The sequence below is a fragment of the Euleptes europaea genome, chromosome 8 (assembly GCF_029931775.1).
Source record: "Euleptes europaea isolate rEulEur1 chromosome 8, rEulEur1.hap1, whole genome shotgun sequence".
NCBI classification, from domain to species: Eukaryota; Metazoa; Chordata; class Lepidosauria; order Squamata; family Sphaerodactylidae; genus Euleptes; species Euleptes europaea.
Window position 1 is genome coordinate 29474918 of NC_079319.1, and position 24669 is coordinate 29499586.

Genomic DNA, 24669 nt, shown 5'->3' on the forward strand with positions numbered 1-24669 from the left:
GGAGTAACTCTCCTTAGGAATGCACTGTAAGGTGCTAGTCCAGGACCACCTTAAAGACTAAGGTGCTGCTGGTCTCTTGCTCTTTTCGATGCCTATGCAGTACAGCAGTCACGTGCCCTCTCTATTAAAGACAGATTTCAGGCCCTTTGTAAACCAGGTCTTATCATTTAACCCGTGTGGAAAATGCGACTCCCTGAGATTTCAGCAACGGCAAATTTTGGATGCTCGCCGCGTCGCTTTGCGCCTTCCCCTTTCAGGCGGTGGGACGAGAAGCCCGAAGTCACGCGGTGCGCGGCGCTCTACTAGTCTTGCGCCTCTATGATCTCTGGGCCGGCTCGGTCTGGCGCATGCGCGCTGGGGACGAAGAAGAGGGGGGGAATGATGACTGGTGTGATGGTGGGTTCCTGGCCGGACCAGAAGGACGACTGAGAAACTGCGCCGCGAGAGAGCGGGGAGGGAGCCAAGGAGACGGTGGCCCACGCTCCCCCCCAGCATGTGGAAGCTGGTTCCAGCCGCCCAGCCCAATCCAGGTGAGGGAGGAGATGGGAAGGGAGGCTGTGCGCAGTCTAGCTCTGGTTTCCAGAGACGTTGAAATGTGGCCTTTTGCTGGTTGTGGGAGATATTTACTTATTTACGCTATTTATCGCCTACTTTTCTCATAGAGACTCACGGTGGATGACGCACAGTGAGTCAGTGCAAATCTACACAAGGGGGCTCTCAATGACCAATGCATCCGGATTTTAGAAGGCTGGAACCACCAGAAAGAAATGAAACAGGGTATTAACGTGATCTGTTAAGTGGTACAGATGTGTCATAATAGGATCCCACTTACAATAAGCTTATATACAGCAGTAGTAGAAAAGGGCAAGAGTCCAGTAGCACCTTAAAGACTAACAAAAATATTTTCTGGTAGGGTATGAGTAGTAGAAAAGGGCAAGAGTCCAGTAGCACCTTAAAGACTAACAAAAATATTTTCTGGTAGGGTATGAGCTTTCGTGAGCCGTGGCTCACGAAAGCTCATACCCTACCAGAAAATATTTTTGTTAGTCTTTAAGGTGCTACTGGACTCTTGCCCTTTTCTACTACTGCAGACAGACTAACACGGCTACCCACGGTGACTTATATACAGCAGTATAGACCACAGCCTCAATCATTTATCCAAGTAAGTTTGTGAACCTTTTTGTACAGTGCAACCCTATTACCTGTGCAGAAATGCACAATAAAAGGTGTAGTAGCGCTGTGTGATGAGGGAAGGGGCAGTCCTCGTTCACATGGAGATATGATGTCAGTGGAGACCATGAGAATTCAATCAAGAAAACACTCCAAAGCATTTAGATGGCAGCGTCTTTGGGGTGGGCCACAAGTGCATCCCCTCCCAAGCCGTGTTCACATGTTACAGTGAACCTGTGTACATCTGTTTGCATGAAAGAGCCAATCAGTGTTTGTTTTACAGATGAAACCAGAGGCTAATACCTGTATAAATGTGGGGTTTAACTTATGTATTAAGCATAACATGAGAATAATTGAAAGCATATGTAACAAAGGATCATATGTGCACTGTATATAGGTTGTATATGTGTCCGCTGAAACTTGTGAGCAGGTCTATTTTGATTTTTCATGCACAGTGAGTACATAGAGAACTGGCTGCATTGAGAAATGTTGTGGGACAATGCCACAATTTTGTCTGTGCAGTGCTCCTAGTATACCAGAGTTGGGCTGGGGGGGGGAAGTGCTTCAAGCCACAGAATACAGTGAGGTATTTGGGTTCCTTTTTGTGTGAAACAGACACCCTTCCAGCTCCCTCCTCCTGCTTTATATGTGGATGAGGTTGATATGTCTGGGGGCCCTTGGTTTTGTTTGTTTAGCAGTCTGGCTGCTATAGTTTTTTAGTAATTTTTTTTCTTTTTACCAACCCAGGTGAACCACATCATCTTTTAATTGGCATTGAATATGTTGTTGGACGCAAGAATTGTGCCATTTTAATTCAAGATGATCAATCAATCAGCCGAAGTCATGCAGTCCTTTCTGTTACTCATCCTCCAGTTAACCTTGTAAGTACTAAATATACAGTAGTATTAATCACAGGCATTGTGCAGCTTTATAAATTAGCTGTTGAATTTGAATGAGTGTCACCTAAGTCAAGTCCCAGACTCTAGTAAAGTCCCTCCACAAGTGCAACCAAGTAAACTTTTGAACTAGCTTAAAGAAAGCCTAAATGTACATTATAAATGCCATAAGAACTGTGAAACTGAAATAACAAGATTTGCTTTGAAGAAAGACAAAAAGCATTTTGCTGAAGTGTCCTCAAGTGTTAATGCAGTTAAGATGCTGGATGTGGATATAGAAGCAATTCTGAAAATTGTATGGGAAAAGTAAGCTTTTAACCATGTTTTTTTGCTGGCAGCTTGAAGCCAGTGTGGTGGTTAAGAGCAGTGGTTTGGAGCAGTGGACTCTGATCTGGAGAACCAGGTTTGATTCCCCACTCCTCCACAAGAGTGGCTGAGGGTAATCTGGTGAACTGGATTTGTTTCCCCTCGCCTACACATGAAGCCAGCTGGGTGACCTTGGGCTAGTCACAGTCCTCAGCCTCACCTACCTCACAGGGTGTCTGTTGTGGGGAAGGGAAGACGATTGTAAGCCGGTTTGATTCTTCCTTAAGTGGTAGAAAAAGTTGGCATATAAAAACCAACTCTTCTTCTTTTCAGCTGGGAGTAGGGAGAAATTTCTGCCAACCCCCCACCACCCCACCCCACTCCCACAAGTTCTATTCCCAATGGTTCGCTAACCCGTGGAGGCATGATTTTAGGGGTCACAGCAGGACACAGTTTCAGGGAGGGAGTTGTCTTCTACTGTGCTGTCCTTGCACAAGATAAGATCAAACCCACAATGTATATTGCTCAAGATATTTTTTTTATTTAGAAATAAAAGGTGATGTGGCTTTTAATATGATTGAAATCACTAATGCCTTAGCATAACACCTTGTGTTTTTCTTGGTAGATAAAAAATGATTGTTTTTGGTATCTGAAATGTTTAACAGATGTTTCTTTTCAGAGTCAATCATCTACATTTCCTGTGTTAACACTAAAAGACTCCTCTAAATATGGTACCTTTGTTAATGGAGAAAAACTACCAAGTGGCAGTTCCAGAACTTTGCAGTCTGGTGACAGAATCACTTTTGGAGTCTTTGAAAGCAAATATAGGTAAGGTCAATTTGCATTGATTTTTAAAATAATTTTTAAAAAGGTAAACTCTCTTTGGGTCATATGTTGAAAGTTGCTGAATATGTATAATGATACACTAAAAATGGAACAAAAACTATCATCCTTAAATGTAAACTTGTATATCTTGTGTGTTAGCAAAATACTTCAGAAGAGTTCAGCCATTTTAAATATATTGGATTATCAAGGTTGCAGGTTTAAGATTAGTATAATCCTATGCAGATTTATTCAGAAACCAGTCTGACTTTGGTGGGACTTATTCCTAGTTGTATGGCATAAGATTGCAGCCTTACTAAAAAGTAAGCCCCCTATTTTAACCAGACTAGACTATGAGAGGCTAGCAAAATGGTTCTTCAGGATTTTTTTTAAAATTAGGGACATCTCATTGTAACATTTTTGAGATAATTTCTAGAATATCTAATTAGTATAGTAAAAGGTGAGAGCTAGTCCCCCCATATCTTCAAAACTGTTAAGTGTAAACACTCTTCGTGTTAGAAGTATGTATAAAAATAGTTCATCTGCAGGAAAACACAAGGTGAGAAAACACACAGGGTTTCATAGTGTGTGTTTTGTTAAGAGTCAATTGTTCAGTTGTATAATTTCAGAATCAGTGGAAATCCAGCTTCTGTCCTCTTGTTCCTTTGGAGCTGACATTGCCCATCCTTCTCTTCCTAAAAAAGAAGATGCTGAAGTTTTTGTGGGGCATGCTGGGAAACTGGGCTTTTAGACCAATCAGGGCTGAGGAGCAACAGCTATAAAGGCTGCCTACTCACCTGTAAAGGCACTTGCCAGTTGAAACCCATTTGCCAGTTGCTCACCTCCACCTCTATATTTGGCAAAGTGGTATTAGCTTGTTTTGAGGCCCATCAAGAACTTTAGGGGGATCTTTCAGGTTGCCTGGGAAAGAGCTCTTTTTTGCTCTCTTCACTTTGCCACAGGGTGGGGTTATTTGCTTTTAGTTAGGCCCTACTGGGGTTGGCTGGAGCAGTGTGGGCTTTTCCTTAAGTTAGCAACATTTCAGCAAGCAACCCGAGGTGTTTCTTGGTGGAGGAAGGATTCCAAAATTGGCCTCTCATGGCTTGCAAATCAGCGAGGTTGGAGCAGGGGCTCCCTTGGAACAGGGTCTTCACCATTTTTCTTCCTAGTGTTTGACAGGATGAGGGGGGGTAGAAAGAATGCACCTCAAAAAATCTGTATTTTTCAGATCCAGATATCAGGGAGCCAAAAATATTAGTATCCTGATTATCCATGTACCAAATACCGGTTTAGTATTAAGATCTGGGTTTTTTTATTCCAATAGTGCTCATCTCCATTATTCCCTATGGGAAATCTTTCTGGGGGGCTGGAGGTCCAATTCTATGGGCCCCTAAACAATGTGCCCCCAGCCATCCTCCATTGTTTCCTATGGAAGGGGATTCTAAGCTTTCTCCAAGGGAAACAGTAACCAAACACTCAAGAGCAAGCAAAGCAACCACTGGCCAAAAGCTTCCCAAAGCAGATAGAACCAGCAAGCCCAAAGAACCAATGTAGAACCAAGTAATGTTGCAAACCCAACAAATGTCAAATCAGAGAATCCAAGCCAATGTCGAACCAGAGAATGCAGTTCAAACCACAAACCTGAAGCAAAGTAACTTGAGCAAAGAACACAATGTTGCAAGACCAACAAAACCAATTTAAAAGAACAGAACCCCAGTCAAACCAACCCTGCAAGCCTATACCAAGCCCTGGTAAAACAGAGACACGCAGTAAAATTGAAGAAAAAAACAGTACTGGGAGCCTTGAAACTCTGGCTCCCAATATTCCTAGTTATTCTCAAATATTTCTGAAGGTTTTTGGAACCCATTTCCCAGTATCCTGAAAAATCCCAGATACCAAATGGACACCTGAATATATCCAGAAAATACCAATATATATTTGGACCAGAAATATCCGAATGCACATCCCTAGGGGATGCTGGATTTACAGTTCCTGATGGCATACTAGTATATGCAGGCTGGGGTAAGCAAAGGGCAACTTTTGCCACCTTACACTTGGAGTCAGGATGGGATTTATTTTAATGCCAGCATGCTTCCGGCAGCCAGTAATTTAGGACCTTAAGTTCCGCCTACTTCTGTATGAAGCTACCCATCCACTCTGGTCATCTTTGGAGGCCCTGCTTCAGGTGGCTCAGCCATCTGAGGCTAGACAGGTGGCAACCTGAGAAAGGGCCTTCTCAATTATGGTGCCAAAAACTTTGGAACTCCCCCCCACCCCCCCCAGGAAGATTTGTCTGTCTTCCTCTATTTTTGCCTTCTGCCAGCAGGTGAAGACTTCTGTGTGTTGTTAGGCCTTCACTCACTAGCTGTTATTGGCTGTCCTCCCTGGTTGTGTTATGTGTGTTGATATACACTTTATTTTAAATGTTGTTTTAATATCTTGATGTTTTAAAGTTGCAATGTTTCATTGTTTTGATTTATGCTGTCATGGGGGACCCTATTTGGATGGAAAGGCATCATGTCAAAGTTTTTTTAAAAATAAATAAATTAGGATGCCTGAGCTGATGGGTGAATCTTTAAGGCTCAGGCCAGTTGTTAATGTATAAAATCCCCATTGAACCCATATAGCTTCTGTGCATTGTTATATTGGGGATGGGGTAAGGGGAATATTCTTGGTGCCATGCGGGGCTCACTGTTTCTGAAAAGATTGTCTTGCTTGTATATTCATGCTAATCATTACTGTCCTTTGCAGAGTGGAATATGAGCCCTTGGTTGTGTGCTCTTCCTGCTTAGATCTCTCACAGAAAAGTGTTCTAAATCAAAATATTCTGCAGCTGGGAGGCCACGTAGTGAGTGAGTGGAAAGAAGAATGTACTCATCTTGCCATGGTCTCAGTCAAAGTTACTGTGAAGGTAATGTGTATGTGTGTGTTTTGAATGTAAGTATAGTACAGTTGTTTTCAAGAAAGAAGGTAACTCAGTTGAAACTGTAGGGCCTTCGAATTGTTTGTTGCAACAAAATGCTTCGTAGACTTATGCGTTCATTTCCTCTTTTTTTGATTTGTTTTGATTCATCCACTTGCATGTTTGAACACAGAGAGGTTTCCTGACAGCAGGCACTACCATGCAAGGATATTGTAATGCTCGAGAGACATCGGGCTTGAAATCTGTATAGGAAAAAAATGCCTTAGACAGTAAAAATGGTACATTACAAGAATACTGTGGTGAGGCTGCGCATGAGAGACCTGTTATATAGATATTTTCTATTAGAGCACCATATTTAGGTTTAATGGCTAGAAAGATAATCAAGGGAAAGTTAAGATTGAGGGGATTTAGGCCTTTGGATTTTTGGTCTTAAAACATAAATAATGAAGTGGAGAGGGGTAAATTTGGATTTATTAGGTCACTATGGAAGTGGAAGAGAAATGTAGGACATGGAAGGAAGCTATGGGGAGGAGATGTGTGGCATGAGAAGTGGTAAGAAGGTCAGAGGGATTTATGGGGATCATAGTGGTTATGATATGTTTTAACATGATCGGTGTACCCATTGTGACAGTCTGCTATATTATGAGAGAGTTCAGTGTAAGGTGATTGAAGGAAACAATCATACTGCAAGACTGGTATCCACAGGCAATAATGGTATTTGACAGATTTTCTTTAGCTGTAGAAACCAGCCCAAAATTTACGATCTACACTCATTTTTCATCCTTCAGAGTTCCGTATGTTAGTGATGTATTTTCTCCTTATTGCTGCCATAAAACCTAACCTAATAATTTTATTAAAGCTATGGCAAAAATGTTGTATTATAAATATAGGGATAGCCCTGTATGTCATCTCCACACCCAAAAAATTAGCCTCTATCGCTAGCCCAACTTCTCCTCTATTTCTGATCATTCCATTATTTTTTTAAAAAACACCGTTTAATTGAATGTATAGAAAGCAACTAGTTAAGAAAATGATAAGTATAAGGTTTTTTTACTTCTTAGAGACACTGCTGAAATTATTAGATGACACAATGACATTTTTAGGCACCATGGCAACCTGGGGCCTGGGATTTGTCAAGTCCTGGGATTCTCTCACTCAGTGAATGGGTACAGGAGAATGATTGGGTACTAAGAAAGAGAATGAAATAAGATGAGACACTACTTTATTTGTATGATTGTGAATTCGGGTAATATTTTTCTCTATTTTTAGACAATATGTGCATTGATTTGTGGACGACCAATTACAAAGCCAGAATATTTTGCTGAATTAATCAAAGCTATTCAGGCCAAACACCAGTTACCTAAGCCTGAAAGGTAGTATGCTGTGTTAGCATTTATCCTACGTTTTACATGATTTCGTAATTATAATTGGGGCTGTTGTTCTATTGTGTAACTTGTGAGTTGAAACTTTAAAAACTTCTGAATCTTGACCTACTTAGATACAGCCATCATACTCTAGTCATGTTTTCTCTTCAGGCTGCACTGAAGCTTTACGTCGTATTCTATTAAATCAATTGTATTACACATTTATATACACGTGAATAATATGTGGGATACTTAAGTTTTGCATTTTTCCAGAAGCACATTTTACTTTTTGTCAAATGCTGCTGTTCTGTCTTTAAGAAATTATAGAAGAAAATTACCTTAGGTCACTTTTTTCCACGAAGATGTGTTGCCTACATATCAATGGAAATCACAACATTCTCATAAAAATTCTTATGCAGTGAATCTACTTATTTAGGAAAAGTGTGAGCTCTTCCAGAATAGGCATTTCCACTACTTTTCCAGTTCGAGGGCCACCCAATGAGAAATTCTTGTATTGACTGGACTTTTAATTTAATTACGTACGTTATTAGGAAGCTGCTGATATTCTCGGATGTTACAAATCCACCTAACAGTAGTAGGATCCAAACCACATTTTACCAACTTATCAACAAGAGTATTAAGAATATTATTTACCAACTTATTGAACAAGAATAAGAATCAGATCTTAGGATTTTACAGTGGAAGCATAGTAAAACAAAGAGCTGTAAATCTGAACTCTAAATATTAGATACAGAGTACAAAGTATGCTATCCAAACTGGGGAAAGCTTAAGAGAAGTGGAGAAGAATTCACCTCTTTGCCCTATGCTTTTCAATCATCAGTATACTAACAGTAGTAGCTACAGAACCAGTACTTCGCTTATTACTATTTTCCAATAATTTTCTTTTAAGTAATGTAGCTATTAACTGTGATTATCACATCCATAAAGTATGAGTTACATTTTCACAACCATTTATTCTATTCGCAGTTTTCAACCTCCAGTTGATGAACCAACTATTAGGAGTGAAAAATTAGATCTGGCTGCATGTCCTGCAAGAAGAGTAATCTTCAGAGGGAAAAAATTTGTGTTTCTGTCTGCTAAACAGGTAACTGGCTCTGTGTTTACTGCACCTTGCTTGACAAAAAGGATTTAAGATACTTTGTGAAGGGCATTTCTGCAGAAGAAGAAGAAAAAAAACTTGATATCTTGGCAGGGCTGCTGCATGGATACAGCAATTGTATTCCAGGGAAAGTGGGCCTTGCATTTCACAAACCTTTGGCATTGTGGAAGCTCCCCTGGCCCGGTATTATACCACATTCTTTTTCCTCGATTGATAAAGGAGGACAAATCACAGGTTTCCTCTGTGTAGACAGTTCACTGTGATAAAGTAGTGTTAGAAGAAAACAGTTGGAAATAGTCAATGGCTCTTGCAGGGTTCTCCCTTTGTAATGTTATGCTTGTTGAAGAACTTTCATAATCGTTCCATTCACTCTTAAAATTCTGAAAAGTTGTGTGTTTCAAAGAGATGGAGTCTGTTCTGTCACATGAATGGATTTTGTATTTGATTTTTAGTATGCAAAACTGAGTCCAGCCGTCACACTTGGAGGAGGAGAAGCAAAACTGATGACAGAGGGAGCAGAAGATGCTGCTCTTTTAGTAGCGCCTCACGTTTGTGTTATTGATGTAGGATTCACAGGCTCTCAAGCATCAGTTTCTGACTTGGGGAAGAAATGGATTGATACCATCACAACTGTGTTGGAAAGGTGTGGCATATTTCACTTCTGTAAGGCTGCTAATGTTTTAGCAATTGTGGCCCATTTTATGGTGAAGTAATTTTTTGGGGTGGGTAAGGAATCTAATTGTCATTCGCAGTAGGAAAGAGCAAGAGTCCAGTAGCACCTTAAAGATTAACAAAATTTCTGGCAGGGAATGAGCTTTCGTGAGCCATAGCTCCCTTTTTCAGATACAGAGCTGTGACAGACTGACATGGCTACCCCTTCGTGATCTATTTGTCATTCCTGAGAGTTCTTCTCATAACACATATAGCACTGTAGTTAAGAATTATGTCTTCCTATTCTTTGGACACTGTCTGCCCTACAGTGTGTGTTGCATGAAAATATAAATGCTTGCATGATTTAGACTGCAATCTTAAGCATGCTTGCTTGGGAATAAATCTCAGTGGCTTCTCTGAAAATCACTTTCAGGTGAAAATGTATTGGGGTAAAAATGAATTGTGTATATACTTAAACTGTACGACATGCAAGAACTTTACTGTATTTGAATTAAAATAAAATCTTTTAATTACAAGAAATGCACTGGCAAATTTCTACAATAGTGTCTCTTTAGCTTAGTAAGATTTCAGGGGGATTGTGCTGAGTTCAGCAGTTCAGGGATTTAGGAACTTCACAGATGGAGCCTTTGGTTTAAATTCTGGATATAAGTAGATGGGACTGTTTGTCTTAAAAGCTCTTACAAAGTGGTAGAACAAGAGAACTTCAGAACCTGAACATTCATGCAACAACTTTGTGTGTGGCTTTTCGAATATTTTCCTCCTGACACATTAATAGCAATGTGTGTTTTTTTCGTGTGTTGCTTGATTTTTTTAATTGACTGTAGTCTGGAAACTGCTCAAGTTAATAGAATTAAATGTAACACTGGCAATTTCAGTTGTCTCAGGCTGGTAACACAAAGACTAGATCCCACACAGGCTCATGCTCATACAAGTTAATATTTCTTCAAGCCCATCATGTGACCTGGAATGCTCTGGAGGGCTCCCTAACTTTCAGTAACAGGGCTTGTGGGGGTCAGCTGTGGTAGGTATGGGAAATCTGAGAAGATCCAGAATGTGGAACACAGCGTTTCGGATTCCAGTGAAATATTTTTGCATTTTGTTTGGTGGTTTTCTGTTGCTTATCTGGAATCTTTCTATTTTGTTGAACAGGAAAAAGTATAGGACAATTTCAGAAGCAGAAATTGGTTTAGCAGTTATCTTTGCATCCACAGAAAGGTACTGTAATCCTCAAGCTTCTCCTAATGCAGGTAAATGTAAAACTTATCTATCATTTTTTTTAAAACCCTCCTCTCTTTTATTATAACAAAGTGAATTCATCTGCTAGGCCTCTAGGTGGCATGTGATACGGAGCTGCTATCTTATGGAATAGTACAAATTTATATTAGTGGTAAGGGTTTTATCTATTGTGTTCAGATTTCGAGTACTTACAGTGCCATCCAAAGCAGCTAACCCTTCCAGGTACCCGTGTAATGTCTTAGAAGGGTACAAGTCTGCGTTGGATGGCACTCTTAGTATTTGATTCATTTCCTGTTTTCCCTTGCCCTGTTTTGTTGTGCTATTTGTTTTCGCCTGATGATGAAGGGGGTGTATAGTGGCTCAGATTGAAGTTGGATCAGAAAAGCCTTTGCTCTAATTTAATTTTGTCATGAAGATAGATCATGATGGGTAGCCGTGTCAGTCTGTCGCTAGTGGTAGAAAAGTTAAAGAGTCCAGTAGCAACTTAAAGACAAACAAAATTTTTGGCAGGGTATGAGCTTTTGTGAGTCACAGCTCTCTTCTGTCATGAATTTATGAGGTTCACTATATGCAAGCAGCACGTGTGTAACACTGACCAAGTTTTATATGTTGTTATAAGGGTTGCTATAGTAATGAAGTAAGACTTCATTTCGTGGCTGGCTCCGCGTCCTGTGGCAGCCATTTTGTTGCTGCACCCACCATGCTGTGTCGGAATTCTAAATCTGTCCGCAGGCCCAAAAAGGTGGGGACCCCTGCTTCAGAGGCTCAGCTCCAGAGCAGTGTTCCCATGGCACAAGGACTTTTGCCCCTGAGCTTGGTTTTCTACTTTACACCACTTGCTATAGGCCCAAATTCCTGTCAAAATGTCATTCCTCCCCTAGGAGCAGCATTTTGGGCTGCAGCGGAAGGGAGAGAGGCCAGGAAATTGCACTCTGCAGGTGGAGGTCCTTACACCTGCTGAATTGCTGCCCGGGATCAAAGCCTAAATATTCAAATCCACTTTATGCATGATAAATAGAATTAATGCTATGGCCTGAATCTAACTTGCAGTCTTGATTTGGAGGGAGAGCACAAACGGTAGTTTGCTTTGAAAGTGATGGCGAACTGTGGCTGGTGCTGAAGTGGATTTTACTGACTCTGCTGCTGATGGGGCTAGGAGTGGGGATGCTTTTTTGTTGTTGTTGCTGTTCCTGCTCCCCTGCTGCAGCTCCCTGCTGTATGCCTCATGCTGTTTCCAAAGTCATTTAACCCTCAGAAGCAGATTTTCAAAGTCTGCAGCAAGAAGATGAAGGCAGAAAAGATCCTTCCCACTCAACGAGTTCCCTACACAATTCTTTGGATCCTATTTAATATCGTACATCTTTCATTTCACAGTTCTCCGTATCTGATCTGGTACCTTACATATTTAATAACAATCATCAAAGAAACTACACAGAGTAGCCAATGAATTGTGAAGAGGTGTGCTGGCCTAATAAAGATTGAGTAGCAAATGAAGTTGTTACTTTGGAACCTTGTTTATGGTACAAGATGGGAGAGAAACGAATGGAGGGTATATGGCATGCAGCCTCTATGTAGAAATAGTTGTCATACAGAAGTGTTTTTCAAAAATATGTGTGAAACAGGATGTTTTAAGAAGTTTTGATGCATTAATAGAGTAAGTTCGATAAGGTCCATCGGAATTGCATTCCGAAGTCAGCTAATACAATGTATTGTATAAAGAGCGTTATCAATTGCTTCCTGTTACAAGATTAACGTGAGCATTTTATCTTTTGCCTTGCAGATTGATAAAAATTGTATTTGTGCCATTGAAGCTGTAACACCTGTTCTTCCTTGCATTTTAATTTGCAGGAATAAAACCTGCTTCTTCATCATCAGTTCTTACACAGCCAAGTCTGTCTCAGGATGCAGTGGTAGAGGAGACAGCAATGCCTGCCATCACAGGTGATGCCACAGCATATGTAACGGACACAGAGCTGGTGGACACATGGTACAGTATGACTGAGGTTTCCTCTGAGATGTTTATCTAGAAATAAGATTGCACGACAAGGTCACACACAGCCTGACTACCATATCTTTATATTTCAAGAGGAAATTTTCAAGAGCTTGGGGCTGGTTAGATTATTCACGTCCTTCTGTAGTTACTAAATCTCACTATTAGAACTGGTTTTGATGAGTTAGTGTATTGACTATTTTATTTAAAAGTTCATTTTTAAAACCACAGATTCTGACTTGCAGCCACCAAAAAGTGAGTGTCCAACGCAGCTTGCAGAAAAGTTGAAATGTAAAATAAAACCACTATAACAACACAATTGATAACCGCATAGAAGCATTTATTTATAGCATGCTATAACAGGAGCCCCGTGGCGCAGAGTAGTAAGCTGCAGTACTACAGTCAAAAGCTCTGCTCACGACCTGAGTTTGATCCCAATGGAAGTTGGTTTCAGGTAGCCGGCTCAAGGTTGACTCAGCCTTCCATCCTTCCGAGGTTGGTAAAATGAGTACCCAGCTTGCTGGAGGTAAAGTGTAGATGACTGCGGAAGGCACTGGCAAACCACCCCGTATACAAAGTCTGCCTAGGAAACGTTGGGATGTGACGTCACCCCATGGGTCAGGAATGACCCGGTGCTTGCACAGGGGACCTTTACCTTACTTACCTATAACAGCCAGCATTGCTATGATCATCTTTAGGTCGCATGCTGTTATTTTTAAATACACGGTGAGATGACGGCCACAGGTCTCTGTGTGTAAAACGCAAATTGTTCATGGGCAGGCCTGAGTTGGATTGGTGTCGTGGATCAACCCCTTTTCAGTTTCATTAAATCAAATTGGTCTTCTCATGCTAGTGTGAGCATTTTAAAGGGGAAAAAGATATGCCCAATTTGTCTTTTCCCCCTCGAATGTATCAAAAGTTTTATTGTAATCTTTATACTCAGCTTTTACTCTGAAAAGGAGGTTCACATGCTAATAACAACAGTGCTCGAAGCCCAGTTTTTATTCCCAAAATCTAGTGGAGGGTAAAGGGTTAAATCCCCTTCTGCCTCCCTGTGTGGCTTGTTAGGGAAGCAATACTGTTCTTGGGGACAAAAAGCCATTTTTCATGCTGAACTTAGCTTATTCAACAGAGCAGTTCTCTTGAGATGGATGTTGGCCCCAGCTCTACCTGGAAGGAAGCCTTGTTGGAGGAAGAAGACTTCTCAGAGGTCAAGGGGCCTCCGTGGTCCAAGGGGTATTGGTCTGTTTGTTCCCCTGGCTCTTGAACAGATGTAGTGGGGACCATGGAAGTTCCTCGACCGCACATGAAATTTAATTTTTTACAGACAGATACAGAGATGTACGATCTGTTGCATGTGTATGTGTCCTTAGGCCCCAATCCTGTGCATATTTGGTAGTAAGACTCATTGGAATAAATGGAATCTGGACTAAATGAGATTTGCTTCAGAATAAATATACTCTGAAGAGGGACGTTTTGGGTGTGGCTGTCTTATATAGGCCCAGTTATGTGAAACTCACATGACTCTATCAAAACCGATGAATTCATCTCCTTTGATTCTATGTGGTAAGAATTACTGAGCTTAAAATTAATTTTCCCATATCAGTGTGCAACCTAGAGATCTGCTCATGCCCAGAAATAAATCTTGCAAAATTGGGAAAGTTCCTGATGATTCACAATGATCTTTCCAAGGGTGTAACGGTGAGAACTTTGCCGAAATGGTAAAAATTAACCCTCAGGCCTTCGTTGTTAATTATATACAATTAACAATCACGAGTCTGAGACTACCACACACACACAGCTATACGACCAGGTAGGGTTGTCTCTCCCCACCACTGTTGAACCGTAACAAGCCATTGTGCTTCTGGAATGAGGGGAAGGACTTTCCTCACGGCCTTCTCGCTCTCTCCTTCATGTTAATTGCAGTCGCTCGGGTGAGAGAGTGAGCTTGACAAGGCACTTGGAGGAGAGCAAGCTGGCTGTGGATGGAGTAGGATCACCACCTCCCGCTACGTGGCTAGCTTGCTGATTGACTGGCAGGGTTGGCAGGTTCCTCTTTGCCACCGGCCGGCGTTTTTTTGGGCAGAGCCTGAGGAGGGAGGGGTTTGGGGAGGGGGGACTTCAATGCCATAGAGTCCAATGGCCAAAGCGGCCATTTTCTCCAGGTGAACTAATCTCTGTTGGCTGGAAATCAGTCGCAATAGCAGGAGATCTCCAGCTAGTACCTAAAGGTTGGCAACCCTATTGACTGGGTTTCTGCTGTGGTGGTAGTTTCATTTTCTCTTCTCTGTGGCCTGCTTGCTCTTCTCCCAACAGCTGCCTATGTGCTGTGATGAGAGCACAGAGGCTGCAGAGAAGGGCAGGGGATGGTTGGAGAGGATAGACCCTTCCACCTCTAGCACAAGGCCCACAGTGCAATAAAGTTTGGCATCTCCCCCAGTCCCTCCAATGCTTTGAGAAGGGAGCCCCCTACTAGCCACAAGCCCTACTGGGCAATGGCTTTGCCCGTTTTCCAGCAACACAGGTGCCTCATTGGGGAACAGCATATGGAAGAGCCACATATGGCAGGTCAAAGATCTACATGTGGCTGCTGAGCCACTGAGTGAGTATCACTGATCTGGCTATTGTTATCACTCACAAGAAAATTCTTAGGCACTATCAAATATCAAACTTTCAGGAGCCTGTCCAGCATGAGCCAGGTGAATAATTCATGGCACCAATTTTTAGATGTTGGAATTACTCAAGCTTGAGGTTGAGGGGTGGGTGAGAATGTTTATTTTATTTGCACAACTGCATGCACATGACAATACAGTGGATATGCATAGTTTTGATGCTGGGAATGTTTAGTCGGGAAGAGAAGGTTGAGGGGGGACATAATTGCTCTCTGTAAGTATTTGAAGGGCTGTCACTTAGAGGAGGGCAGGGAGCTGTTCCTCTTGGCAGCAGAGGATAGGAGTTGCAATAATGGGTTTAAATTGTTGGAGGAAAGGTACCAGCTGGATATTAGGTAAACATTTTTTACAGTAAGAGTTGTTCAACAGTGGGAGATGGTGAGCTCCCCCTCACTGGCAGTCTTTAAGCAGAGGCTGGACAAGCACTTGTCAGGATGCTCTAAGCTCATCCTGCACTGAGCAGGGGGTTGGACTAGATGGCCTGTATGGCCCCTTCCAACTCTACGATTCTGTGATTTTCTTAATTAATTTATAATTTCTTTATCTAGTATTTTTGTTTATACAGCATGGAAATATTTGGGAGTCACAAAGAAATTCCCGTTCGAGAACAGAAAGGCAAAATGCATCCACTGGACAAAACTACTGTAAAGGAGACCCCAGTAGGGACTGGGACTGTAAATATGTCAGCAGCCAAGCCGAACTGGCAGCCTGGGGTTGATCGAAGCAGTTTATCATTGTCACCCTCTAAAATTCCAGGGTGTGGCAGAAACAGCAAAAACAATTCACAGCAGCCGTCCAATTCCATTAAAAATTACTTCCAAGCAGTTTCTAAGAAAAGGTACATTTACATACATTTCTTGTATACGTTTCTTTGTCAGACTAGTACAATGTGGTGTAGTGTTTAAGAATGGTGGTTAGGAGCAGTTGTCTGTGATCTGGAGAACCGGGTTTGATTCCCCACTCCTACACATGAGCTGCGGAGGTTAATCTGGTGAACTGGATTTGTTTCCCCAGTCCTCCACATGAAGCCAGCTGGGTAACCTTGGGCTAGTCACACCTCTCTTAGAGCTCTCTCAGCCCCACCTACCTCACAGGGTGTCTGTTGTGGGGAGGGGAAGGGAAGGTGATTGTAGGCCGGTTTGATTCTTAAGTGGTAGAGAAAGTTGGCATATCAAAACCAACTCTCCTTGTACTTTTAAAAAAAATTTTTAATAGTGGAGACCGAATACAGTGAATTGGACTCCACGCTTCCACCTTTTCCATCATTCCTCTGCCCATTTCTGACCCCGAGAAAGTTTATTCCCAGATTTTCAAGAACCACATGGAATAAGAACCATGTGGGTGGGGAGCGGGGTGGGGGGAAGGAGGTGAAATCACATGAGCAGAGCTCTATTTTCGTCTCCTATCCACTTCCCATTGCAGCCTACCACCCTGTGTGGCTGTTACCCCATGTGGGTCCCGTGACCCCAGAAACAAACTTTTCCAGGGTCAGAAAGGACTGGTGAGGTGGGTGAGCACAGAAGATTGGGGATCCTTGTGTGTAGCTTGCATAGCCCTTGCAATGATTCAACCCCCAATTTTGAACCCGGGGGTGGGGCTGAGGCTCAGTGGTACAGCATCTGTTTGGTAAGGTCCCAGGTTCAATCTCCAGCTAACATGATCAGGTAGTAGGGGATGTGAAAGACCTCTGCCTGAGACCCTGGAGAGCATCTGCCAGTCTGAGTAGACAATACTGACCTTGATGGACTGATGGTCTGATTCAGTATAAGGCAGCTTCCAGTGTGTTCAAATTTTAGAGATCTATTTCTGCAGAGGGCAGCTTTAAAAGCTTTTAAGTTTCCTCAAGTGTTCAATTGTACCATAGCAGCAAATAAGGGAAACCCTCACTAAAATTCATACTGTTGGCTCATGTTCACTCCCAAAAGCTTTGTCCAAGTATATATTTTATACATTTATGGGATCTTCAAATACATTCAAATTAGGATCACATGTGACTCCCTGCAAGGTTACTCCAGGTTTTTTTTCCATTTTGTTTGCACAGTGATGACTATTTTACAGACAACAAAGATGGTCTTATTGAGATGAGTTTAATTGAAGTGCACAGTTAAATGTTTATTACATTTAATTTCAGGTGGACTTTCTTAGCATCACTAAACTCATACATAATTGCGGCCAGTGTGCGTCTGTTCCTATTCAGTCATCATACACTGTTATTTATGGATGTGCTGTAGTACGTGTAAGTGTGTTTTAATTGCTGTTTTCCATTTAAGGGAAAGAAATGAGGAAGGAGAAACATCAGTGTCTAAGTATGCAAAGGTAGATGAGAAATCATCCCAGGCATCCACTCACACTCAGCCTGTTAGGTCTTTGCTGCTGGAAAGCAAAACAGAAGTATCTCAAAAGGGGCAAGGTACTTTGGATCAGAAAATGAAACAGTTTTCTGTAGACATGACTAGAAAGTCTGTGATGGGGAGCAGCAAATCAGAAGAAAAAAACCCTAATGAAAACATTCCTGCTGGAAAACCTGCATCAAAAAAGAGAAAAGGATTGGATGACATAGTAGAAGACACTGCTTCATTAGAACTTGTTTTTGAGGCCAAAGAATTAGACTGGGAAGAAAAACTAGGGGATGATGATGGAGGTAGTTGTGGTCATGAGAAGAAGAAAAAGAAACTGGAAACTGAAGGGAATGGTCTTCGAGAAAGAAGTTCCACAAGCCGAGAGACTGGGAAGGTATTGGTAAGGGCATTTTTTTCCTATCTTGCAGAGCTTTCTCTTTCACATCATGTATGGGTTGGCTCCTGCAGAGCTTTCTGTATGTAGTGGCACTTTCTTCAGGCATAAGAAGCCCTTGCATTGGAGGAAAGTGCCACTACTATCAAATCTAAAGGATCTTATCCGCTCTCCCTCTCTCTCTGTGTATCCCCTGTAATATTAAGGTGAAATAACTATTCAGGACTGATATCAAGAGTGGGAGGCAAGCCTTGAGCATCTTTTTAATAAAGCCATTGTGTGTGTAAAGTGCTGTGAAGTCGCAGCCGACTTATGGCAACCCAGTAGGGTTTTCAAGGCAAGAGACTAACAGAGGTGGTTTGCCTCTGCCTTCCTCTGCATAACAACCCTGGACTTCCTTGGTGGTCTCCCATCCAAATACTAACCATGGTCAACCCTGCTTCACTTCTGAAATCTGGCGAGATCAGACTAATCTGGGCTATCGTGGTTGGGGCGATGAAGCCATTACAGGCGAACTTATTGGCATCTTCAGCAGATTTCTGTTATTTAGAAGGCATGACAGTCTTTTGATCTTATTTAAAGATCTGTTTAAAGAATTAGTTGGTTAAATTAATCTGTTGGTATTCATAAATTTTCCCTCAAGTGTCTAGAGGAGAAGGGGATCTTGTAAGCTGCTTTGGGTCCCCATTGGGGAGAAAAGCAGGGCATGTATATCTAAACAAAAATTTGATTATGTACCTTTCTTTTTGGTCCTGCACTCCTTCCATTTTCACCTCAGTGCTCACAAGCACAGTTCTAAACGTTTATTTCACCCTGAAATCCTGTGCCTCTCTCTCCCTCTTGGATTATGGTTCTGTAGCTAACATATTTCATTTGAACCACCTTTTGCCTTGTTCTTTGAAATACTGTTCTTTAGTCTGGTCACATTCCTAAATAAAGCCTAGTATGCCTTTTACAAAGTATGCCGACCTTGTTGTGTTGCCACAATGAATCAGTTAACACTGTTATCCAGAACAATGCTTTTTCATTAAAATTGTTCATGAATGAAAGTTCCGTTCTTTGTTTTATGTGTAAACTCCCAAGTATCTCACTACTAATCTAGGAATTCAACTAATTCTGAGTTTATTAGCAAATGTTTTCCCCCCTTCCTCTACAGTCTGGGCACTCCCATGAAGAGTGGTTTGTTCCTTAAATAAAGAAGAAACAAGAAACTGATTTTGTAAGAGAGGGGAGAATGCCATCAGTTTTCAAACATGTAGCTTTCCACTAGTGGTCTTAGATCTAATGAATGTACTATCGCTTTTTTGTGTGTCAAACAGCAAGAAAATGAACAGGCCCTTCCGGCTTTACTCCAGAAACAAGAGATAAAAAAAGAATCAACACCCAGAACAATAAATGAATCTCATGTAAGGAGTGTCTTCACACTGACATTTATATATATATATGTGTGTGTGTGTGTGTGTGTGTGTGTGTGTGTATTACGAAAGGTAATGTAGAAGGCAGTTTCCTTTTTTCCAGTTAAAAGAATTCTCTGTAGGTAATAAGGATGGCAAAATGAATTTAGAAGCATAGTATCTAAGTACTATTCCCTTTAAACTGACTTTGCTACTAGTCTTTACCTGTTTCCTCAGCCTTTCATTCAGCTACGTAAAACATCAAATTTTAATTCATTTGAGAACCAAAAGCAAATCCATTTTCCTTTTCTTGTTTGGAATACTGATGCAGGAAGAGTTAAGTAGACTAGTATGTTGTATCATCATGCAAACAAATGATTAGAGTGGTAGGTGAATAAATGTAATTTATTATTATTACTAGCCATCAAGTCACAGCTGAGTTATGGAGACCCCATAGGATTTTCAAGAAACGTTCTGAGGTGGTTTGCCATTGCCTGCCTCTGCATAACGACGCTTGTATTCCTTGGTGGTCTCCCATCCAAATACTAACCGGGGCTGACCCTGCTTAGCTTCCAAGATCTGGCAAGATCAGGCTAGCCTAGACTATGCAGTTCAGGGCATAAATTTAATACAGATGCAAACAAATTATTTGAGTGGTAGATGATTACAATAAAGAGAGCCAGCATGGTGTAGTGGTTAAGAGCAGTGGTTTGGAGGGGTGGATTCTGGTCTGGAGAACCGGGTTTGATTCCCCACTCCTCCACAAGAGTGGTGGATGCTAATCTGGTGAACTGGGTTGGTTTCTCCACTCCCACACATGAAGCCAGCTGGGTGACCTTAGAGCTCTCTCAGCCCCACTTACCTCACAGGGTGTCTGTTGTAGGGAGGGGAAGGGAAGGCGATTGTAAGCTGGTTTGATTCTGCCTTGAGTGGTAAAGTCGGCATATAAAAACCAAGTCTTCTTCTAATTAAGATTAGAGTGGTAGATGAATAAATTTATCGATAATTCAGTTCATGAAATAGCTACCCAGTGCTGTACGTTATTTTAGTTTCACTTAGTAACACGGGTTTCACCCAGCAGTGGCTCATGTGGTTGATTGGAACCCATGGCCCACTGAGAGACACTGATGGGGAAGTTGGCATAGTGCCCTTAACAGTGGGTATTTAGAGGAGGCGATGGAGTCACCGGGGCCATGGCTATGCAGGCACAGTTACCAAGTGCCTGGCAGAATTTGGCACAGTCAAGCGCTGTCCTCATATGTGCTCAGGTTCTGCTAACCACTCAGTAGCTGTGCAGGGTGCAGCTACAACACTGGTGTCTCTGTCGCTGCTCCATGTTTCCCTCTAAAAAGTACCCCATACCCTGCTGTCTGTTCCATGGTGGGAGCTGGGATGTTTGCTGAGACCCATGTGAAAGGTGCTGCTGGGTTCATTCAGATACAAAAAACAATGAGCAAGTGGTTCAATTTACTGTGAAGAATAAAGGTAGGGTTACATAAATAAAGGTATTATAGAGTAACCTCGGCTAACTATTATAGTTTTTTTTTTTCCCTTCTTCACTCTGCAAGAATCCTGATACGTTTGCAGGTGATTCTAGCAATCTTCCTAGCAGGCTTTTGCTGACTGAATTAAGATCTCTGGTGGTTAGTCAGCCGAGGAGAGGGGTTGATTCCACTGCAAAAACAAATTATGGACATTTAAACAACTTCAAAAAATTCAGAAAGGTTGGTATGCTTTTCTTTTTTAATCTGTCATGAGAGGGCACTTTTCAGAGTGTATAGAAAGATATACAAATTTTGTTTGCTTCTTCCACATTTGGTGGATTTTATCTTTTTCATTTAAATCTGTAGATGTAATGGCATTCTTATATGCTTAGAACAGATTATTCCAGTCTTGTGCCAGGCTACTGAGACCATGCCCTTCATAAACTGGATGCCAGCTGCTTAAGAAGCCTTCTAAATAATTTCCAGTATTTTTTCCCAACTCCTCAAATAATTGAAAATAGATGTAATAGTCAACGGTACATTTAAGCGAATCACTGTATCAGAATGCAGAATACATTAATGTGAAACATATCTTAAATTGTATTTTAATATTCTGCCTTCTCCACACTTCTGAATAATGCAGTCCAAAATTAAGCAATGAAATTTCTTTTAACCAACTATCCTTTCAGTCCCGCTTCACATCAGAACTAAATATAGTATTAAATTATCTAAAGGAAACCGAAATTTGGAATGTTCTGCTCAGATGAAGGATCCCTATGGATTGAGTTGCATTTAATAGAATCTCAAGATTAGCAAAATTCCTCATCAGAGTTGTGCATACCTGTAGGTCAAAACCCCAGCCAAAGTATTACAGGTTGGCTCCAAATCCATAGGCTGCATGCAGCGCCCCCTACTGTGCCTGTGCTTGTTTGAAAGGACTCAATATATAGAACGAGTTTGTAAAAATCAGGTTTTCTTATTAAGTTCCATACAAATGGTAAATAGCAAAGATTGTTTCGTCTTGTCTGCTTCTTTGCAGATGAATTGAGAAATAATATTCCATATCTAAGTATGTTTCTGATGCCAAACTTGAAATAATCTTTTAAGATTTTTTTTTTGTCTAGGACGTTGGAGATTAGTACTCTCTGGCTGAATTTTTGAACTCAAATAGTATATGTTTTGCTTTTGACAGGTTCCTTATCCTGGAGCAGGACAGTTTCCACACATTATTGGGGGATCAGATCTGGTAGCTCATAATGCCAAAAAGAATTCTGAAATGGAAGAATGGTTGAGGCAAGAAATGGAGGTAAGGGACACAAGCATTCTTTCTTAAGTGCTATTAGAATCAGATATTTCATTTTAATCTTCAAAACATTTAGTAGTACTACAGCTGGCCTTAGCTCATTTTCATATGCCACCTGACTGTGTAACTCTGCTGAAAACTGGGAAAGTTTGGAAAAACAAACAAAATGAAAATCTGCATGCTTCTACCAATGGGAAGTTCTCCAGTGGGGACCTGTTGTCATGGGCAGTTCATTCCTGAGCCTTTTGGTGCCTCCAAAGAGGTTCCCCCGACCGCCAAAAGGCCTTCTAAAGGTTTTAAATAAAAAACGGGGAATTTTGCCGCACTGAGAACAACAAGGCTGCGCCAGGAAAAACCTGGCCTGGAGGGGCTATGGAAGCTGACATCAGCTCCATCCCGGGAATGCCCCCCCCATGCCAGCACCGCATGTCTCTTCTGGGATTTATGTCCCGGAGAGATTGCACCACCGGGGGAGTGGTATGCAGTTCCATGGCACCCAGGCGCTGACAGAACTGCCCTCACCGCCAGTGTAAGTGCCTCTTATCATGGAATAAGAGGCACTTACCACTGATGGCAAGGTCACACTGCCTCCTGAGCCCAATCGGCCTCCAGACTCAGGAATGAGCTCTCAGGGTCCTTCAGGTGTCCACATGTGCTGTCCCTTGCAGTGGTGTGCCTTTTTTCTTTCAGTACAGAGCAGGCCTCTGGATGCAGTGCATTTGGCCATGAGTTTAGGTCAGTGTTGTGAGCAGTGCATTTACAAGTAAATGTATGAAGAAATCTGTTTAAAGTCAACAAGGAGATTTTCATCCTTGGCACAGATTTTAAATGGAACATTCATTTTTTTCTAGGAACAGAGTCGGCATGCAAGAGAGGAGTCACTTGCTGATGATCTCTTCAGGTGAGTGGTTTATCTTCAGGAACTGTCTCACATCTCATATGGCTCAGAAGCAGTGTCCTCACTGTTCTTCTGAGGGTTTTGTTCTGGTTCCATGCAACAAGCCTGTCCTTCTCACCACTCAAACTGCTTTAAATTGGGTGCAGTGGAACACAGGCAGGATGGTGCTGCTGCAATCGTCTTGTTTGTGGCTTCCTAGAGGCACCTGGTAGGCCACTGTGTGAACAGACTGCTGGACTTGATGGGCCTTGGTCTGATCCAGCAGGGCCTTTCTTATGTTCTTATGTAAATACGCCAATAGCTGGCTCTTCAGATTATCCCAAAATCAGACATAAGGTATTAGGATAGGGATAGGCAATGTTTTAACCCAAATGCTACCCCTGTACACATCTACCTGAGAAGATGTTGGCAGGCTGGCAAAGAAAAGGGGAATGGGAGGGGCACAAGGATTTTACTTGACCAGGTGTGTTGAGATCAAGCTGAGCTCCAGCGGTGCTGCCAGCACCGCTGAGCAGAGAGCCAGCCTCATGTGCCAAGCAAAATGATCTGATATGCTGCTGTTTGGCATGCCATGCCAGAGATAGTCGACCCCTGTCGAAGGATAAGGAGATATTTTTTCCTCCTTTGCTGCTTCTGGCAAGAAAATCCTTTGCTTGCCACTGAAACATGCATTTCTGCTTAGGGTTGCATTTTGAGGGTCACCTGGCAAGCCAAAAGCCAACTCTGGCCTTTTTGAGTTTCGATTTGGAAGAGTTTGCAAGTACAAATTCAAGTCTGGGCTTTCTGAGTGACTTGTTCCCAATGGAAGGGGGGGAAGGTCAAGTGGCTTCTCTTCTCCCAGCAATTTTGCTGGCTTAATAGGTGCAGTAAAGTGCACTGTGGAATGTACTGAAATGATCCCTGTCTTCCCTACAACATGGGAATTTCTGTGTTTTAAATGTATTTGCCAGCGAGTTTGCCAAAAGAGCACTTTTGCTTAATGGAACTTTGTAATTCTGACAGTTTCACTGCTGCCCAGGATTGCTTCCAACCGTCCAACATTTTTCCACTGTTTCTGGAGCTAATTTAAATACATTTGAATGTGTTTTCCTTTAGATTTCCAAACCGGGCATTTAGTTTTCTTTCCTGACTTTTCAGGTATAATCCCCATGTAAAGAGAAGATAGCTATGTCTTGATTTGGATCTACTGCTGAGAATAAACTTTGTTCGCCTGCTTGCTGACTATACATTGTAGCATCAAAAGGTTCACTTCATATTGCTCATACTTCTGAGAACCTCTAAAGAAGAACAGACATTTCTTGGTTGCAAACTCTTAACAGTACTTAACAACAAGTTACAGCTTTAAGTGTTTAAAATTCGTGTTACAATTTAGGAGCATTATTTTGGATGCAATTGTTGCTTTACAAAAGGAAACTAGCAGGATTTCTTTTTAAAAGGGCAGTTGTTTTAGATATTTTTTTTGTATTACTTGCCCAGTACTAAAATAAGGACTACAGATGTTTTATAAAGGGACTTGATGTGGATCTCCAGGTTTCTGTGTACATTTCAGATCATTTTTTGCTCCTTTATTAAATTAAATTTTATTAGGATGTAAGTCAATGGGGAATCTTTTCTTGTGATCTTTGTACTTTGTTAGCCTGAAATCTTCTTCACTAGCATCAAAATTATGGGAACCCAAAATGTTGA

General features: G+C 41.7%; 1 protein-coding gene across 1 annotated transcript; it reads left to right on the forward strand.

The window, feature by feature from the left end:
• The first annotated feature begins 493 nt into the window (after positions 1 to 493).
• On the forward strand, positions 494 to 24224 carry NBN (nibrin). Its single transcript, XM_056854388.1, has 16 exons — positions 494 to 530; positions 1918 to 2051; positions 3052 to 3200; positions 5946 to 6105; positions 7387 to 7490; positions 8469 to 8586; positions 9054 to 9244; positions 10423 to 10520; positions 12358 to 12496; positions 15737 to 16009; positions 17442 to 17910; positions 19224 to 19310; positions 20867 to 21022; positions 21975 to 22088; positions 22937 to 22986; positions 24121 to 24224. The coding sequence occupies exons 1-16, from the start codon at positions 494 to 496 to the stop codon at positions 24146 to 24148; spliced, it is 2307 nt and encodes a 768-aa protein (XP_056710366.1). The 3' UTR covers positions 24149 to 24224.
• Positions 24225 to 24669: the final 445 nt, after the last annotated feature.

Excerpts from the sequence above, each read along its gene's own strand:
- NBN (XM_056854388.1), top strand. The coding sequence starts at position 494 with ATGTGGAAGCTGGTTCCAGCCGCCCAGCCCAATCCAG. Across the intron at positions 6,106-7,386 it reads CAGTCAAAGTTACTGTGAAG|ACAATATGTGCATTGATTTG; the intron begins GTAATGTGTATG and ends CTCTATTTTTAG. Across the intron at positions 7,491-8,468 it reads CAGTTACCTAAGCCTGAAAG|TTTTCAACCTCCAGTTGATG; the intron begins GTAGTATGCTGT and ends TTCTATTCGCAG.